Raw genomic sequence first — 15,908 nt, 5'->3', positions numbered from 1 at the left:
GGATTTGAACCCGGGACACCGGCTCTTAGTGCCACCCTCTGTACATTAGGCGCACAAACTAACCACGATGCTACCGGCGCCCCCAAATCTCTTTCATTTTGATGACAAACAGCATCGATAAGAACCAAAGCTTTAAAAACACGACCTCACCTGCACACTGTCCTGTATCCAACATTTTGGTACCAAACATCGCCAACGCTTTTGTGCAGTGGCAGTTCTAGACCTCTTTTACTGAGGGGGCCAAACTGGGGCCAGTTGTTTTGTCAGAGGGGAACATTAAACCCGGGTCAAAAAAAGAGAAAGATGATCGCTTAAAAAAATCTAATATATATTATGCCAAATAATAGCGCACATCATAAAATAACATGATTTATATTTGTTTCAGTCACGGTATTTAATACTAGATTGTGAGTCCGGTTGTTGAGTCAAATTCCAGTGTGTTATTAGGGGGGCTATTCCTTTTGAAGGAGTGGCCACAGAGGGGGCCAAGATCAGTCTTACAGGGGCACTGGCCCCTGTTGGCCCCTGCCTAGAACCGCCCGTGCTTTTGAGTAATTAGGATGCTATCGTGTAAACTTGAGCTCCTCCTGTGAAATGAGCCTCAAACGCCTCAGACATACAGAGCCCTGCAGTGAGCATAGCGTTAGTCAGCTCTGCTACCATGCCAGTGTTTTGATAACAGCTGATCCCTCTACAAGCTGTTGCTAGTCTTCAGCTCCTCCCTCCATGAGGTCTGACTTCTTCAATGTCATGCTGTTCATGTTCAGTGTTCTTCTCTCCCTGAGGCTTAGCATGTCAGCATGTTGAAGGGCATTACTGCAGAATGCTTTCAACATACATGACGTTCTGTTCTTTAGCTGTCTGGACTTCAGTCAGTGAAAGTTAACAATCTGCAGTTTCAGAACGTGTTGAAGTCTTAACATACAAAGTGCTCGTCCATGATGTGAGTTATTGATTGAAGCAGAATATCCACCAGATCAGAACCTCATTGAACAGCAAGAAACGTCAGCACAGACATCGGAACAGTCGCATGCTGTTGGCCAGGTATAGAGACGTCAGCACCGGGGCAGGCACCTCCTTTTAACTCAGGCTCTTATTGGATATTACAGGCTGAGAGCAGCCAATAGAAGATCAACACTGGACAAAAGAGGCGTCAATCGAAAGGTCGGAGTACGGCCACTAAGGGTTGAAAACAACAATATATTCATGAAAATGATGATCACAGAAAACAGCAGGAAATTGTGAGGAGTGGTGGCATCAATTGGAGGATCTTTCTGGTCGTGATGGACATGGAAAGTTAAAGGCAGTAAGCATGGTTGTCTGTCTGTCAGTGCTCTGACAGATTGTGTCTGCTGTGGTGGTCTGACAGATGTGTAGATTGTGGCTGCTGTGGTGGTCTGACAGATGTGTAGATTGGGGCTGCTGTGGTGGTCTGACAGATGTGTAGACTGTAGCTGCTGTGATGGTCTGACAGATGTGTAGACTGTAGCTGCTGTGGTGGTCTGACAGATGTGTAGACTGTGGCTGCTGTGATGGTCTGACAGATGTGTAGATTGTGTCTGCTGTGATGGTCTGACAGATGTGTAGATTGTGTCTGCTGTGGTGGTCTGACAGATGTGTAGATTGTGTCTGCTGTGGTGGTCTGACAGATGTGTAGATTGTGTCTGCTGTGGTGGTCTGACAGATGTGTAAATGGTAGCTGCTGTGGTCAGATGTGTAGATGGAAGCTGCTGTGATGGTTGGACCCGATCTGAAACAGCAGTTGTGTGAATGATCGTGACAATGAAAAAAACAGTTGTACACTCTCTAAACACTGTTCACATGTTGTGTAGTTGATCCAGTTTGATCTTTGTCATGATAGATATGCCTTAGGGCCTGACCACACAGACACCCAACACTCCCGGATCCTCCAAGAATGCCTGAGTGCATCTGGGGAAAACAGCAGGAAGTGGCTGTGGCTGCGTGTCAACACGGACAGGGCACGGACATTAAAAAGCCCATATTATGCCCTTGTTGGGGTTTGTATATTTAATCTATGTACCTACTAAAGTATGTTCACAATAGCTAAAGTTTGAAAAAAGTGTCTGTTTTCATGTACTGCCGCTCCATGCACCGGCTCGCTTCTGACTCTCTCTCTAAGGCTCTGAAGTGCCCACGTTCAGAGTCCCCGCGTGTGCCAAGTCTGATCTGATTGGTCGGCCTGTTGGCTCTGCCGTAATTGGTCCGTCGCTCAGCACGGTTCTCGGAAATGTCCCGCCTCTTTTACCATATTGGGAATGCAGCCACTGGCTCCGTCTGAGGGGAGCATAAACATTAGCACGACTGTGCTACCGCAGGCATATTGTGGGCGTGCTACAGAAGTAGCTGCAGGGCTTGCCACAACGAGCCAATGGGCTTAGATCGTTGATATCACACTGACAAGACGTCACACTGGCAAAACAAATTCGAGGGGGACTAGAACCGAGCGTTACATGCAGTTAATGCTGCAGCTAACAGGAGGACGTAGGAGAAGCTGTGTTTTTGCGGAATTTGAATTTTTGCACATAGATGTGCCTAAACATGCACAGGATACATGGAAAACACACTAAAGAGCATATAAAACCAGAAAAGGCATAACATGGGCCCTTTAAAGGCAGGGTTGGTCATTTTTTAAAAACTACCATGATTTTGAAAGTAGCATTCCCTCAATGCTCCATGTACAAGGTAGGCGGTTTTAAGAGACCCCCACACGGCCGTTTTGGACGCCCCTCAGTTTGCCAGATATGAGAGCCGTTATCAGGTCAAACAAACAGGTGTTGCAGCGATGGAAGCGGGCAAGAGAACTGGTTCAGATAGAAGTGATTGTACCCGACCTAAAAAGCCTCTGCATGTTTCTAATAAGCGCTACGAACAGAAACGTGCTCAAACTAGGATCAATATTGGAGATGCTTTTGAAAAATGTCGAGAGGTTAGAACGCAGAAAGGTTTACAGACCGATGCAGAGCTGGCTAAACACTGAAGCTTCAGAGTCCACCACATGGTAACCTGCAACTCCAGAGAGGAGGGGGCGGGGGGAGACAGCTCTCTCGTTTTGCAGTACCCATTTTAAACACTAGGGGTCAGAGTTACATTTTGGTCTGTTAAAACATGTAATATCTAAAAGTTGTATAAATTATATATTTCTTCTTTCTCTTCACAGATCAAACACCTCCACTTTCTCCGAGAAGTATTCCTGACTGTAACAGGAAGTTGTCAGATCTCGGTCTCACCCTGTGAGCGCCGTGCACGGCTGCACCAAACAATCCCTCTTTCCGATCTTGGGGGCAGAGTCACTGAACGCCGTTTTAATGTCAGGGACGGACAGACAGTTCTGAGAAGAGACAATGAAGGAATTACAAGACTCACAAAGTTGTCACGTCAGGTTCAAACAGAGCACTTTAAAGTGTTATTTTAGATCAAAGGTGATGGTTTACCGGCACATCCTGCTTGTTGGCAAGCACGAGGAGAGGGACGCCTTCTAACACTTCACTGCTTATCATTTTCTCTGCATGACAACAGAAGTGATGGATTAAATAACAAACACGTTGAAGTTGATGCTCCAGTTCAAAGAACACTAAGCTTCCTGGAAAGGTGTGAACAGGGACCTTTAACATCACTCACCGAAGGCCTCCTTTGACTCTGACAGACGCTCCTCATCAGTCGAGTCGATCACATAGATGACTCCATGAGACTCGGCGTAGTACTGAAAAGAGCAAACACAAAGGTCAGTCAGCTGGACGGAGATGAACCAGCAGCATTTAATATGATCCTAAAACTCTGATGATAGAGACCCTGACACAGTGTAGGGACACTTCTTGGTTGTCGTAAGACGGGAGCAGAATACGGCATCACAGCGCGTACTATCGGAGCAACACAGTCGGTGCGAGGTCATGACGTCACGCCTACAGCCCGTTGTTAGGTAACAGTTAGCATGTGGAGTATGTGTCTGTGTATTCAGCTGTTACCGTGATGCCTCAGGTTAGATACACACGAATCAATAAATCCATCGGAAACTAGAAAGTCCTGTCAATCCTCGTCCATCTTCAAGTTTGCTTTAAAAGTTTGGAACCTTGCAAACCTATCTCAACTAGGATGTAATGAAAGAGCCTCTACAATGTTGACCTGTTGTCGTCATGGTAACAGCTGAATACACAGACACATACGCCACATGCTAACAGTTAGCTAACAACGGGCTGTAGTCGTCTCGTCACGGTAACAGTTGAATACACAGACACATACTCCACATGCTAACAGTTCGCTAACAACGGGCTGTAGTCGTTATGGTAACAGTTGAATACACAGACACATACTCCACAGGCTAACAGTTCGCTAACAACGGGCTGTAGTCGTTATGGTAACAGTTGAATACACAGACACATACTCCACATGCTAACAGTTCGCTAACAACGGGCTGTAGTCGTTATGGTAACAGTTGAATACACAGACACATACTCCACAGGCTAACAGTTCGCTAACAACGGGCTGTAGTCGTTATGGTAACAGTTGAATACACAGACACATACTCCACAGGCTAACAGTTAGCTAACAACGAGCTGTAGTCGTTATGGTAACAGTTGAATACACAGACACATACTCCACATGCTAACAGTTAGCTAACAACGAGCTGTAGTCGTTATGGTAACAGTTGAATACACAGACACATACTCCACATGCTAACAGTTTGCTATCAACGGGCTGTAGTCATCATGGTAACAGTGATTGTCTCTGATTGTCAACAGATGGTCGTTGTTGAAGAGGGGGAGGAGTTAACAGCATTAGGTGTGTTTTACTACAGTGCTGTTGCACTAATGGACCTTTGGGGGGCGCCAAAGCGCACCAAACTGAACTCCTACATTACGTCGCTCAAAAACACTCAGGGTTTTCAATAAAGCTGCTGTGTGAAACGGGCCTCAGGTCGGCACCCCAAAGACACGTAATAGAAAATAAAATATCTCAGGTCAAAGGTCAAGTGTGGAGGGATCTTATCAAAATAAAGATTAAAATACAAAGTGTGTCCCTCTGGAGATGGTTGTGCTTATTTGAATGACTAACTCACTTTGTCCCACAGAGACTGCAGCTCGTCCTGACCCCCCAGGTCCCAGAACATCAGACGAGCTTTTCCCACATCGATCGTACCGACTGTGAGTAAGCAGAGAAAGGTTAGAGAGCAGCAGGAGGAACACCTGATTTTAGATTTTTTCAGATCCACGCTGAGAATAAGAAGCTGCAGTGACATTAGGTCCACTTACTGTTCAGGCCAACTGTGGTTGTGATCTTGGATAAGTTCATGCCCTTATAGTTCTTACTGAACTTCGTTTTTGTCTGTTCCAGAAACGTCTGCGGAAAAGAAACAAAGTCCAAATAAACACATTGATACACCATCCATAATATAAGTAACCTCTAACTGCTTTAAGTCTAATCCACATTAATACAGTCCATATACATGTTCATGCGTTCCCAGGCCACACGGGTTACATAATCCAACAGAGAACTCTGGGTCCACCCCGAGGTCTCCTTCCAGTTGGGAGTGCTCCAAAAAACCTCCAAAGAGAGGCGTCCAGGAGGATCCTGATCAGAGTCCTGAACCACCTCACCTGGCTCCTTTAGATGTGAAGGAGTAGTGGCTCTACTCCGAGCTCCCCCTGAATGTCTAAGCTCCTCCCCATCTCTCTAACATTGAGTCCAGACGCCCTCCAGAGGAAAGACATTTCAGACGCTTGTATCTGTGATCTCATTCTTTCAGTCACGACCCAAAGCTCATGACCACAGGTTAGGGTTTGCACGACTGACTGACAATCGAGAGCTTTGCCCACTGATCGCTTCACACTCGGCTGCAAACCTCACTTTTGGATACAATTGATAATTAAACTATCAGAGATTGAAACAAGTCGTATGAAACCTTGATTTGACTGTTCTGTCTACGAGCTGAAAGATTGGTTCCTAACCTTTTAGCTCGCGACCCCCAAAACAAGGGCGCCAGAGACCAGGGACCCCCGCTGTCCCTGAAGGTGGTTAAAGACAGAGTCCATACCTTCCTTCAAAATAAAATACAGACTTCTAAAGTAAAACATGTGTGGTGGTGACTGTGTCTGCAGAGACTATGTCCTCTGACTGGATTTTACTGTTCTGCTTTGTTCTGGTTGACTCTGGATGTTTCTGGGCGGAGCTGGTGTGTTTCCTCCAGCCAATGACAGCGCAGCAGGTGAGTTTAGGAGTGGATACAATTCAGTGATTGGACGAGATTCAAACCGGTGAATATGACTAACGTTGATGTAAGAGCAAAGAAGAGAAAATATCATCAGAGTGAGGTGAAACACCAAGCGGATAAAGCTCGTTCTAAAACGAGGGTGAACCTTGTGTTGGCTTTTAAACGTGGACGTGGAGTTGGTCTGCTTCCTGTTGGAGAGGCAGGTGACAAACACTGGTGGTTAGCTTGTGCTAGCGTGCGTTAGCTTGCAGTGTAGGTACAAGCAGTAAACGTACACACTACATCCTGCAGGGGGCGGAGCTTCTGGGGGTGATGAGCCCAGGAGGAGGGGCCACGTTTGAATGTTTACAAACATTTCTACTGACTCCACCTTTAAAGGAAACACACTCTAACAGTCATAATGTAACATTGGTAACACAAAAGACTACAACAGCATTAAAATCATACAAATATTTTAGATCCTAATTTATCGTAATGAAACACTGGAAGCACAACACAAGCAATCTCCAGGTAGAGACTTTATCTCTGAGTGACAAACGCACCTTAAATAGACACACAGGTGTGTTCATGTTTATGAGTAGAGATACACACAGGTATGTTTATGTGTAAAATAGCACACAGATGTTTATAGACTAGCAGACACCTACAGAGACCGGGCCTGGTCGTCCAGAGGTTCGGCCCTCCCAGGAGAGCTCTGCACGGAGTGGAGGGCACATGGATGGGATGTATTGTTAACTCGTGTCACTATAATCCACTGGGGCCGTAATTCAGAGAACAGATGAGCAACAAACAAACAGTAGTTGGTTGGTGTTTCGGTTTAAACGGTGACTGTGTCAACTGGTGACTTTCTGCCAAATGCAGCTGTGACAACGAAACATTATTGTTTGTTTGTTTCTTGTTTTACAAGACGAATATATCTTGATATTATAATAATAATAAAAAAACTAAACAGACACGTTCCGTCTTCAACATCTGCTGTTACCACGACAACCGCAGAAGACACCATTTAACACGGTCACTGTTTAAACCGTAACACCGGCTTGTTCGGGTTTAAGACAAATAAATCAGCATACTTAACCTCATAAACGGAACACTTTGATAACTTATATAAAACCAGAATGTGATATAAAGATAGATGCAGACAAAAGACACATTAGTCATCAATAAATCCAATAAACCGAGCGATGACGTTACTCACCGTTTTCCCCGCGTTGTCCAGTCCCAGGATGAGGACGCAGTACTCGTCCTTCTGGAACATGTATTTATATAACCCAGATAATAACGTATACATGTTGAATTAAACTGAAAAACAACTTAAATCTTCGATAACTAGCCTGCTAACCTAGCTTAGCCTACATAAGAAGCCAAACACAGCGCACCTGTGGCTCCATTATCACCAGGTAAGTTCACGGGAGTGAATAATAATCACATACGTTCAATATTATTACACAAAAAGCGTCCTACTGTCTGATTTGTATCCACTGTAGCTCCAAAACATAACAGCGACGCTGCGCGTAACCTAGCCAGGAAGTGAGACAAGCGGAATTGTGGGTAATGTAGTATACGGTATTTTGTTAATCGTTCCTCTAAAAGGCCTGTACCTTCCAATAAAACGACATTTCCCAGAAATCCTTTCACAGTTTCTGTGTATTCCTCGGGAATATATATTTTTAAAGGGAATTTACACTCTATAAAATGAGATATTTAGTTTCTGGAGGAAAAAGATGATTATGTGGATTTTGTATTTATTGTTTAATCAGGTGGTGTAAAGCATTGGTTTTCAACTGGTGGGTTGGGACCCCAAAAGTGGGTTGCAGAGATGTTTTCAGTGGGTCATGAATGTGTGCCTGGAAAAAAAATGTTGCAAAACTCTAAAGCTGTTCTGCACTGGTGGAAATATCTAGATCATTTCAGGAGGATCCTCCTGAGGTAAGACGTGACGCACAAAGAACGACACGGAAGTAGCTTTAAAGTTCTTCATTCGGGGCACGGAGCAGATATATATTTTGTTGTTTATCAATAAATGGAGTGTTCTCTCTACTCCCAGCAGGAGTAACAGTTTCATTAAAGTTTATGAACTCGCTGAGCTTCAGCTTGAGCCTCTATGATGGACAGCAGCGTCTTCAGCCTGGAGTTCCTGTTAACACACACACACACACACAAACATGCACGCATACACACACACACACACACACAAACACACACACACAGACACTAACACACACACACACACACACACACACAGACACACACACACACAGACACACAGACACACACACACACACACACACACACACACACACACACACACACACACACACACACACACACACACACACACACACACACAGACACACACACACACACACACACACACACACACAGAGGGCCAGTTTTTAGCCCGAATCTGGAACAATCAAAAGCCACAACATCTAATTCTCTAAGTCTAGCTGTTTTCTTCAAGTTGGAGTCTTAAAGTTCTCCAGATACCGGACCTGGAGACCAAAAGTTGAGCACATTAAAGCTTTATTCATCTATTAGGCCCTTCTAGGGTCTTTTGTTTGGTGCTTGGTACTTTCCAGTAGAGCTGTCCTCATCCTCTTCAGAGCAGGGACTCTGCAGGCCGGGCTGCTTTAGTTTTAGTTAAGTATATGTGCATTGTACATTTCTTAGCCTTAGTGGATTGTGTTAATGGTCTATAATGTGCAGTACACACTGATTCACTTTTATGTGAACTTTATAAAGACATAGAGTTTACTGAGTAACATATGATTACTTATGAGCACACAATACAAGTATTGATTATTAGATAGAGACGCACGTCTACAAGAAAAGACACTACAGTTCCTGCACAGGTGTTTGTGTTGAGGTGACATCGAACAATTACCTCCAGACGTATGTTTTTAATTAGTGGGCAAAGTATTTATTAATGCAAATATTTGTTTATATTCAACAAATCAAGGATTTTATTTATTAAAGTTTTATTTTGGACAAAATCCAGGACTTCTCTGTGACTGTGATAACCTGATGTCATTAAGTTTATAAACATCAATCAGAGAGTTAAAAGACTGTGTATTAAAGACGAAGCAGAGCGCTATGCTCCACTGTCACAGACTAGCTTAGAGTCTTTATTTCAGGTTCAGTATTTCCCAGAAACCATTGCACACAGACTAATGGAGGGAAGAGATGGTGACCACGTCGAGAAGTTGAACAGTCTGTTTTTATTAAAGGACATTTACATCAGATGTTACACACATGTTCAGGTGCTTCAGGGCCACACGCAGCACTTGCAGCTGTCGTCATAAATGGAGCCGGCGCCGCACTGCCTCTCGTGGGTTATGCCTCCGGCGCACATGTAGAATTTGTTCCTGTCATCAGGGTGGGGGTACAGGCCGTCGGGTTTGCCGTTGCAGAAGCCGGTGCCGGGGGCATGAGTGGTGCTGGTGGTTGTGGTGGTGGGACGGGTGGTGGTGCTGGCACCGGGTCTGGGGGTGGTGGTGGGACGGGTGGTGGTGCTGGCACCGGGTCTGGGGGTGGTGGTGGGGGGCAGAGGGGGCAGTTCTGAGGGGAAGAAAGGAAGAACAGGAAGTGTTTCTAATATGTTTTAAATCTCTTCATTGAAAATATCTGGACCCTGACGGCCCTCTTAATATCAGAACATGTCAGCAGTCTGTCTTTACTGTAGTCCAATCAGATTAAAGAAAACCATCAGTATACAGAATGCTTCACGTACCAATAGCCAGGAGTTTGCGGAGGTGGTTGAGCAGAGGGTGGGCGCCCTCTCCACAGAACTTTCCAGCAAAATCATCCAAATCCAGAGCCCACACGAACGCACCGCCAAACTTCTGCTCCTGCATGTAGCGAACCTGAGCGTGCAAACAGAAAAGGAGAAAATGATGCATACACTTTGGATCTGCTGTGACTCTGTGGGACTTAAGTACTCATGTTCCACATACCTTGATCTCGTAGCTCTCCCTGGTGTCGAAGCCGACCCACTCGCTGTTCTTGGTGGCGTATGGAACCTTCTGGTCATCGATCCACTGGATGGTGGTTCCCTTAATGAAGGTACAGATCTGCACAGAAGACAACATCATCCTGTTTGTCAAGCTTTGCATTCATTCTGTATTTTGGTCTTTTCACACAGGTCTTTAAATGCTGCAGATGTACCTCATAATAAGCCCAGAAACCAGCCTCCCGTGTGAAGGAACCAGCTGCTGCAGGGCCGCTGGCTGGAGCTCCCACTCCTGTGTTTGATGATGTCAGTCTGAAGGTACGACCGTAAGAGGCGAATCCCATCCTCAGCTTCTCCACTGGGGTGCCGTTATCTCTCCAGTACTTCATGGCATAGTCCTGAAAAAAGAAAAGAGAAGACATGAGGTGAAACGCCTAAAAAAATTAAAGAAAGTGGTGTCCCACAGGGCGCCATCCTGGGTCATTATTCATATCAATAATTGATGTAGAAATGTTATTCAGGCAGAGTTCCTTTTTTATGCTGATGATACACTTCTATACACCTCTCTATAAGTCTTCCTTTGGGAGACTTTAAACCACCAACATGTCCTTAAGTAGTGTCCAGAGAAATATAAAGATAATTTAAAACTCGTACTTAATGCCAACAAGACTAAAATGATGATCTTCTCAAAGCATGACGGTCTCATGAATGTAACTCCATCTCCATCTCTGAGCTGCAGAGTCTTAACGTAGAGGTCTGGATGATTTCAAACCAGATTCAGGGATCCCTCTCAGTGTTGACTTACGGTGTTGAAGTAGATGAGGTCTCCGTTGTCCATGGAGCCGCGGAACAGAGGACTGTTGTGTCCTGTGAATCGCTCCCATGTACCGTGGAAGTCATAGGTCATCACGTTGATGAAGTCCAGCTCTCTAAAGGTCGAGAGATAGAGGTTTTGATATCGTTTGATTTTTACTAGAATTTAATCAACGTTGAGAAATCTGGAATCGTAAAGACCGTTCAGCACACTCACTTGGCGATCTCAGCGATTTCATATCCAGCATCGATGGTTCCCTTCCCAGCAGACACGGCGGCGGTCAGCATGAGCTGAGATTTCCCGGTGGACTTGGCCTCAGCAGCGTACGCAGCGACCAGCTCCTGTATGGAAAAACAGTAGACAGGAAGTGAGAGAGGAAACAGGAGGTAAATAAGAAGACAGCAAGTTTGTATTTGAGCGTTTTCTGACCCTGCAGAGCAGAGTGAATCTCTGTTTGTCCACTGGAGGACTGCCACGGGATCCAGGGTACTCCCAGTCCAGATCCAGACCATCGAAGCCGTGAGTCCTCAGGAACTTGATGGAGGACTGGATGAAGGTCTGACGGTTGGCGGGAGTTGACACCATGATGGTGAACCTGTAGGGACAATGAAGCTCTATTAACAAAGCTGCACAAGCAGAGGAGTTGTTATGAGTTCTGCTCTTTCTTCATGTCGTTGTCGAGGTGAGGTCGGTTAGCTCGGTTAGCTTGGTTAGCTTGGTTAGCTCGGTTAGCCTTCTGGTGGGACTTTTTATTTTATTTTTAATTTTTTGTGCCTTTAATGGAGAGATAGGACAGTTGATAGGGTCAGAAATGAGGGACAGAGAGAGAAGAATGACCTGCGGGAAAGGAGTCACAAGTGTGTGTTTGTGTATGTGTGTGTGTGTGAGTTCAGACATTTGATGGAGTTTTTAGTGTTTGAAAAGTGAACTCACTGAGTTGATCCGAAGTTCCATCCTCCGACAGCCAGCAGAGTCTTCAGGTGAGGATTCCTGTGAACAGAACAGAGTGAAGTTTTATCTTTACAACGGGTTCAAACAACAAGGCGTGTGGAGTTCGCCTGTGATGTCTGCCAGTTACAGTAAGAGCTACTGAAGGAGAGATGATGAGCAGTCCTTTGAAAACACAGTGAAGACAGCAAGATGTGTGTGTGTGTGTGTGTGTGTGTGTGTGTATGCTCTTACTTTTCCTTGAGGCCGTTGAAGGACTTGTAGAGGACATCATCGTTCCACTCGTAGGTAACCAGCTCGTTCCCGCTGTTGATGATGGAGAAGGCGTAGATCAGGTGGGTGCACAGGAAGGGGTCCACGTTCTGCGGCAAGAACTTCCCCTCCCCAGGTCTGTACTGGGACCAGTTGGTGAAGTAGCACACCATCTGGCTGGCAGTTCCTGTGAAGGAGCAAAACAAGATTTGAGATCAGGAGAAAAGGAAAGGAGATGTGAGATCAGGAGGAAAGGAAAGGAGACGTGAGATCAGGAGGAAAAGAAAGGAAGCATGAGATCAGGAGGAAAGGAAAGGAGACGTGAGATCAGGAGGAAAGAAAAGGAGGCATGAGATCAGGAGGAAAGGAAAGGAGACGTGAGATCAGGAGGAAAGGAGAAGTGAGATCAGGAGGAAACAACAATGTGGAAGTTGAAATGAGAGGATGGAGACTCACCCAGATGACACATCACCAGGCACAGGCCTGCAGGACAAACAGAGCAGGTCAGAGAAATTAAATGTTGTTGAATATAAACATGACTCAGAATGAGAGTCGTTCTCAGTGCAGCAGTTAGAAACAACATTTCTACTTCAACAGTAAAACCAGGCTGCAGCGGCTCTGGGGGGCGGTCCTCCACCAGGCTTCTGAAGGCTAGGCCCGGGTCTAGATCAAAACCACTTAGGGTGCATCTAAGATTAAAGGGGGTGCAGTAGCTACCATGATAGCAATGAAAAAAAGCCTATAGGTCTTATGGGTCCCCCATGTGGCCCCTCATGTGGTCCCTTATGTGGCCCCTCATGTGGCCCCTCATGTGGCCCCCCTGGCAGCCAACCTGGAAACACTCAGCAGTCACATCATCTGCGGTGATCATGCAGTTTAAAGGGGATTGTGTAACTTGGTCTCAGACTGAACTGAACTGAACTAAACAGGTTTAGCATGGTCTCTAGTTTGCAGAACTTTAGAGGTCAACATGTTCTAAAATGAAATATAAAGATGGTTTCTCATCATACGAGCATACGTACCTGCTAGAATAGTGAGTCTTGTCATCTTGAATTCACTTCTCACACCTTGTTGTGATTACTGAAAGATAAAAAGAGCATTTAGGATCAACAGAAATGAACAATGGGAGAGGTTTTCTCTCTGCTGTACACTCACCTCTGGAGATGACCCAACACCACTCTGCAAACTTTTTCCTTTTATACAGCTGATCCGCGAGGAGGGGCAGCCGCTCTGATAAATTATTATTATTATTATCTCTGATAAGATTCTGCAATCTGGACAAAATGTAGACAATAATTGACCGATTCAGTGTTTGCTGTTATGAGGCCAATGGAAGTTTTATCAGTACCAGGAGCAGAGTCCTGAGGAGCAGAGTCCTGAGGAGCAGAGTCCTGAGGAACACAGCCCTCCCTGATAATCATCTGAGTCTTACTCTTTTTATGTAATATAAACACAAACAGTTTTACCTATAAATGCATTTCTCACTAACATCCACTCATAAATAATCCTGTCATTAATCGTAGTTTGTAGAGTCAGAGAAGCCGACGCAGGCTGGTCCAGCAGGTCCAGTTCAAACTGAACTTCTGGGTTTGATATTTGACTGAACATGTTATTTTAACTCCTCACATGTTGTCAATAAGATTCAGAAGATCGGTTATTACTCATCACATTAGAAAGATAACTGTCCAGCTGTTTGAACACATTTAATTTCTTGTCCTTCTGCTCGCTGAAAACTGTACATTCAGATTTCTAAACTGAGACCCAAAGGTTGGGAAAGAGCAGCACTCTGGCACTGACGGAGCTGCACTCTGGCACTGACGGAGCTGCACTCTCACACTGATGGAGCTGCACTCTCATACTGATGGAGCTGCACTCTGACACTGATGGAGCTGCACTCTCACACTGATGGAGCTGCACTCTCACACTGACGGAGCTGCACTCTCAACTGACGGAGCTGCACTCTCGCACTGACGGAGCTGCACTCTCGCACTGACGGAGCTGCACTCTGACACTGACGGAGCTGCACTCTGACACTGATGGAGCTGCACTCTCGCACTGACGGAGCTGCACTCTGACACTGACGGAGCTGCACTCTCACACTGACGGAGCTGCACTCTCACACTGATGGAGCTGCACTCTCGCACTGACGGAGCTGCACTCTGACACTGACGGAGCTGCACTCTCACACTGACGGAGCTGCACTCTCAACTGACGGAGCTGCACTCTCGCACTGACGGAGCTGCACTCTCACACTGATGGAGCTGCACTCTCGCACTGACGGAGCTGCACTCTCACACTGACAGAGCTTTCACAGTTTCAAACAAAGCTTCCTCCCTGAATAAATCGAGAAAGGACGACTCAAAGACAATAACACTCACACTGTCGTCATGGTAACGGCTCCAGAGCGGATTCATGTTGGATGAAGTGTGGAGCCACTGACAGCCCCGGACTGATTAACCCCTCAGTGGTTATATTAATAATAATCATGTCAGAGTCTAATTTATAGACTTTATTTACAGAGCTTTTATTTTGAAGGCATACGGAGGTGGAAGGGTTTTCCTGATCACTGGAAATTTTGAGCATCACATCTCTCAGAGGGAACTAAAGCAGCTCAATCAGCTTTAAGTTTCTCTATAACCTACAGAAGATTCAAATCACTGCAGTGACACAACATGTTTCCCAGTGTGTGTAAACATCATGATCTTATTCCTCATGTGGGGGATTTCACTCTCAAACTGTCTCAAAGTGAGCCATCATTTACCTCTGCGTCACTCCTAAAGAGCTCAGCCATGACCTTGTTGGATTATCAGAAGCTGTAAGTGAAGTCGTAAAAAGCTAAAGATCTACACAGGTAGAGATTATCTGAAGGTGTTTTTATGGCTCCCTCTTTCTGCTTCCACAATGTTTTTAAAGATCGAGTGATATGAGGAGGCAGAGAGCCAGAAATGAAGTAGCTGGATCTGGATTAGTTTGGCAGCACTATCACACACACAAGTGCAGAGCTGACACTCCTAGATGATCTACCCCGACACAAACAGAAGCCCTGAAGCAGAAAGAACAACAGGCTCAGAAAAGGCTATGGTCTATGGTGGCGTACAGACAGTCACTTCTCCCAACTTTCAAATTTCACCACCAAATCTACTAAGTGCACTTTTAAACGATTGTAATTCATGTTTTGATTTCTTCTTCTTCATGTTTTAGGTTTGTGTACTTTTGTGAAGCTCTTTGGTTTTATGCTCATTATAAACACGTTGCATTGTGGGTGTTTTTCTTCTGTGCTTGGTGTTTGATGTGTGACTTCTTATCTGGACTCTGAGTCTGTCATAAAGATTTGATATGATTTCATTCTGAGCACCTTGTAACCCAGCTCAGATAAGTGCTGAATAAATACAGTTATTAACCCTTTAACTGCCTCGGGTCATGCTGGTTATTAATGTGAGGATCTCTCGCTAACAAAGTAGGATCAACAAACGTCCAATAGTTCTTCTTAAAGTTTCTGAAGGTGAAGACGACTTTGATTATTTTATCTTTGAATCCAACCTGTGTTGTGATTATTAACCTATTAAAATATCTGAAGTTCTCTCGATGGTGTGGTTATTATATCTTACAATGTTACAATTCGCTTAGCAGATGCTTTTATCCAAAGCAACGTACATCATCATCATCATCAACCTTTATTTAAGTTCTCGTTGAGATCATTGAGGGCGACTCTCATT

At 45.1% G+C, this 15,908-nt stretch overlaps 2 protein-coding genes and 1 long non-coding RNA gene across 4 annotated transcripts in view; 1 reads left to right on the top strand and 2 right to left on the bottom strand.

Moving 5' to 3' along the window:
• arfrp1 (ADP-ribosylation factor related protein 1) overlaps positions 1-7,770 on the bottom strand; it is an 8,439-nt gene extending 669 nt beyond the window's left edge. Inside the window, exons 1-6 of the mRNA XM_020654301.3 lie at positions 7,425-7,770; positions 5,268-5,355; positions 5,075-5,157; positions 3,640-3,721; positions 3,453-3,523; positions 3,249-3,349 (exon numbers count right to left, since the gene is read on the bottom strand). Of these exons, the coding sequence (XP_020509957.1) occupies positions 3,249-3,349; positions 3,453-3,523; positions 3,640-3,721; positions 5,075-5,157; positions 5,268-5,355; positions 7,425-7,517 (518 nt within the window). The 5' untranslated portion in view covers positions 7,518-7,770. The remainder of the gene's footprint in view (positions 1-3,248; positions 3,350-3,452; positions 3,524-3,639; positions 3,722-5,074; positions 5,158-5,267; positions 5,356-7,424) is intronic.
• A 198-nt stretch (positions 7,771-7,968) lies between these two features.
• Positions 7,969-9,679, top strand: LOC136179267 (uncharacterized). Its single transcript, XR_010666442.1, has 2 exons — positions 7,969-8,295; positions 9,265-9,679. It is a non-coding gene; the product is annotated as an uncharacterized lncRNA (long non-coding RNA).
• Positions 9,428-13,354, bottom strand: LOC109999274 (acidic mammalian chitinase-like). 2 transcript variants are annotated; one of them, XM_065955280.1, is made up of 12 exons: positions 13,215-13,354; positions 12,649-12,675; positions 12,175-12,379; positions 11,926-11,982; positions 11,422-11,587; positions 11,209-11,333; positions 10,984-11,107; positions 10,394-10,576; positions 10,183-10,299; positions 9,960-10,092; positions 9,771-9,787; positions 9,428-9,728 (listed from the first exon to the last, which is right to left on the bottom strand). In XM_065955280.1, exons 1-12 carry the CDS (start codon positions 13,237-13,239, stop codon positions 9,495-9,497), a joined length of 1,413 nt encoding a protein of 470 aa, XP_065811352.1. In that variant the 5' UTR covers positions 13,240-13,354; the 3' UTR covers positions 9,428-9,494. The 2 variants fall into 2 exon arrangements, with proteins under 2 accessions (XP_065811352.1, XP_065811351.1); XM_065955279.1 differs by having other exon boundaries at positions 9,428-9,787.
• Between the last annotated feature and the right edge of the window lie 2,554 nt (positions 13,355-15,908).

The sequence above is a fragment of the Labrus bergylta genome, chromosome 5 (assembly GCF_963930695.1).
Source record: "Labrus bergylta chromosome 5, fLabBer1.1, whole genome shotgun sequence".
Classification (NCBI taxonomy): Eukaryota; Metazoa; Chordata; class Actinopteri; order Labriformes; family Labridae; genus Labrus; species Labrus bergylta.
The sequence above is the reverse complement of the archived record's forward strand: the minus strand, read 5'-3'. Positions and strand labels throughout refer to the sequence as shown.

What these genes read in the sequence shown, in the direction of transcription:
- LOC109999274 (XM_065955279.1), bottom strand. Translation starts at nt 13,239, where the DNA reads ATGACAAGACTCACTATTCTAGCAG. An exon ending in TTCAACGGCCTCAAGGAAAA is followed by an intron (nt 11,983 to 12,174) that starts GTAAGAGCATAC and finishes TTCTGTTCACAG; the next exon opens with GAATCCTCACCTGAAGACTC. An exon ending in GGGAGAGCTACGAGATCAAG is followed by an intron (nt 10,093 to 10,182) that starts GTATGTGGAACA and finishes TTGCACGCTCAG; the next exon opens with GTTCGCTACATGCAGGAGCA.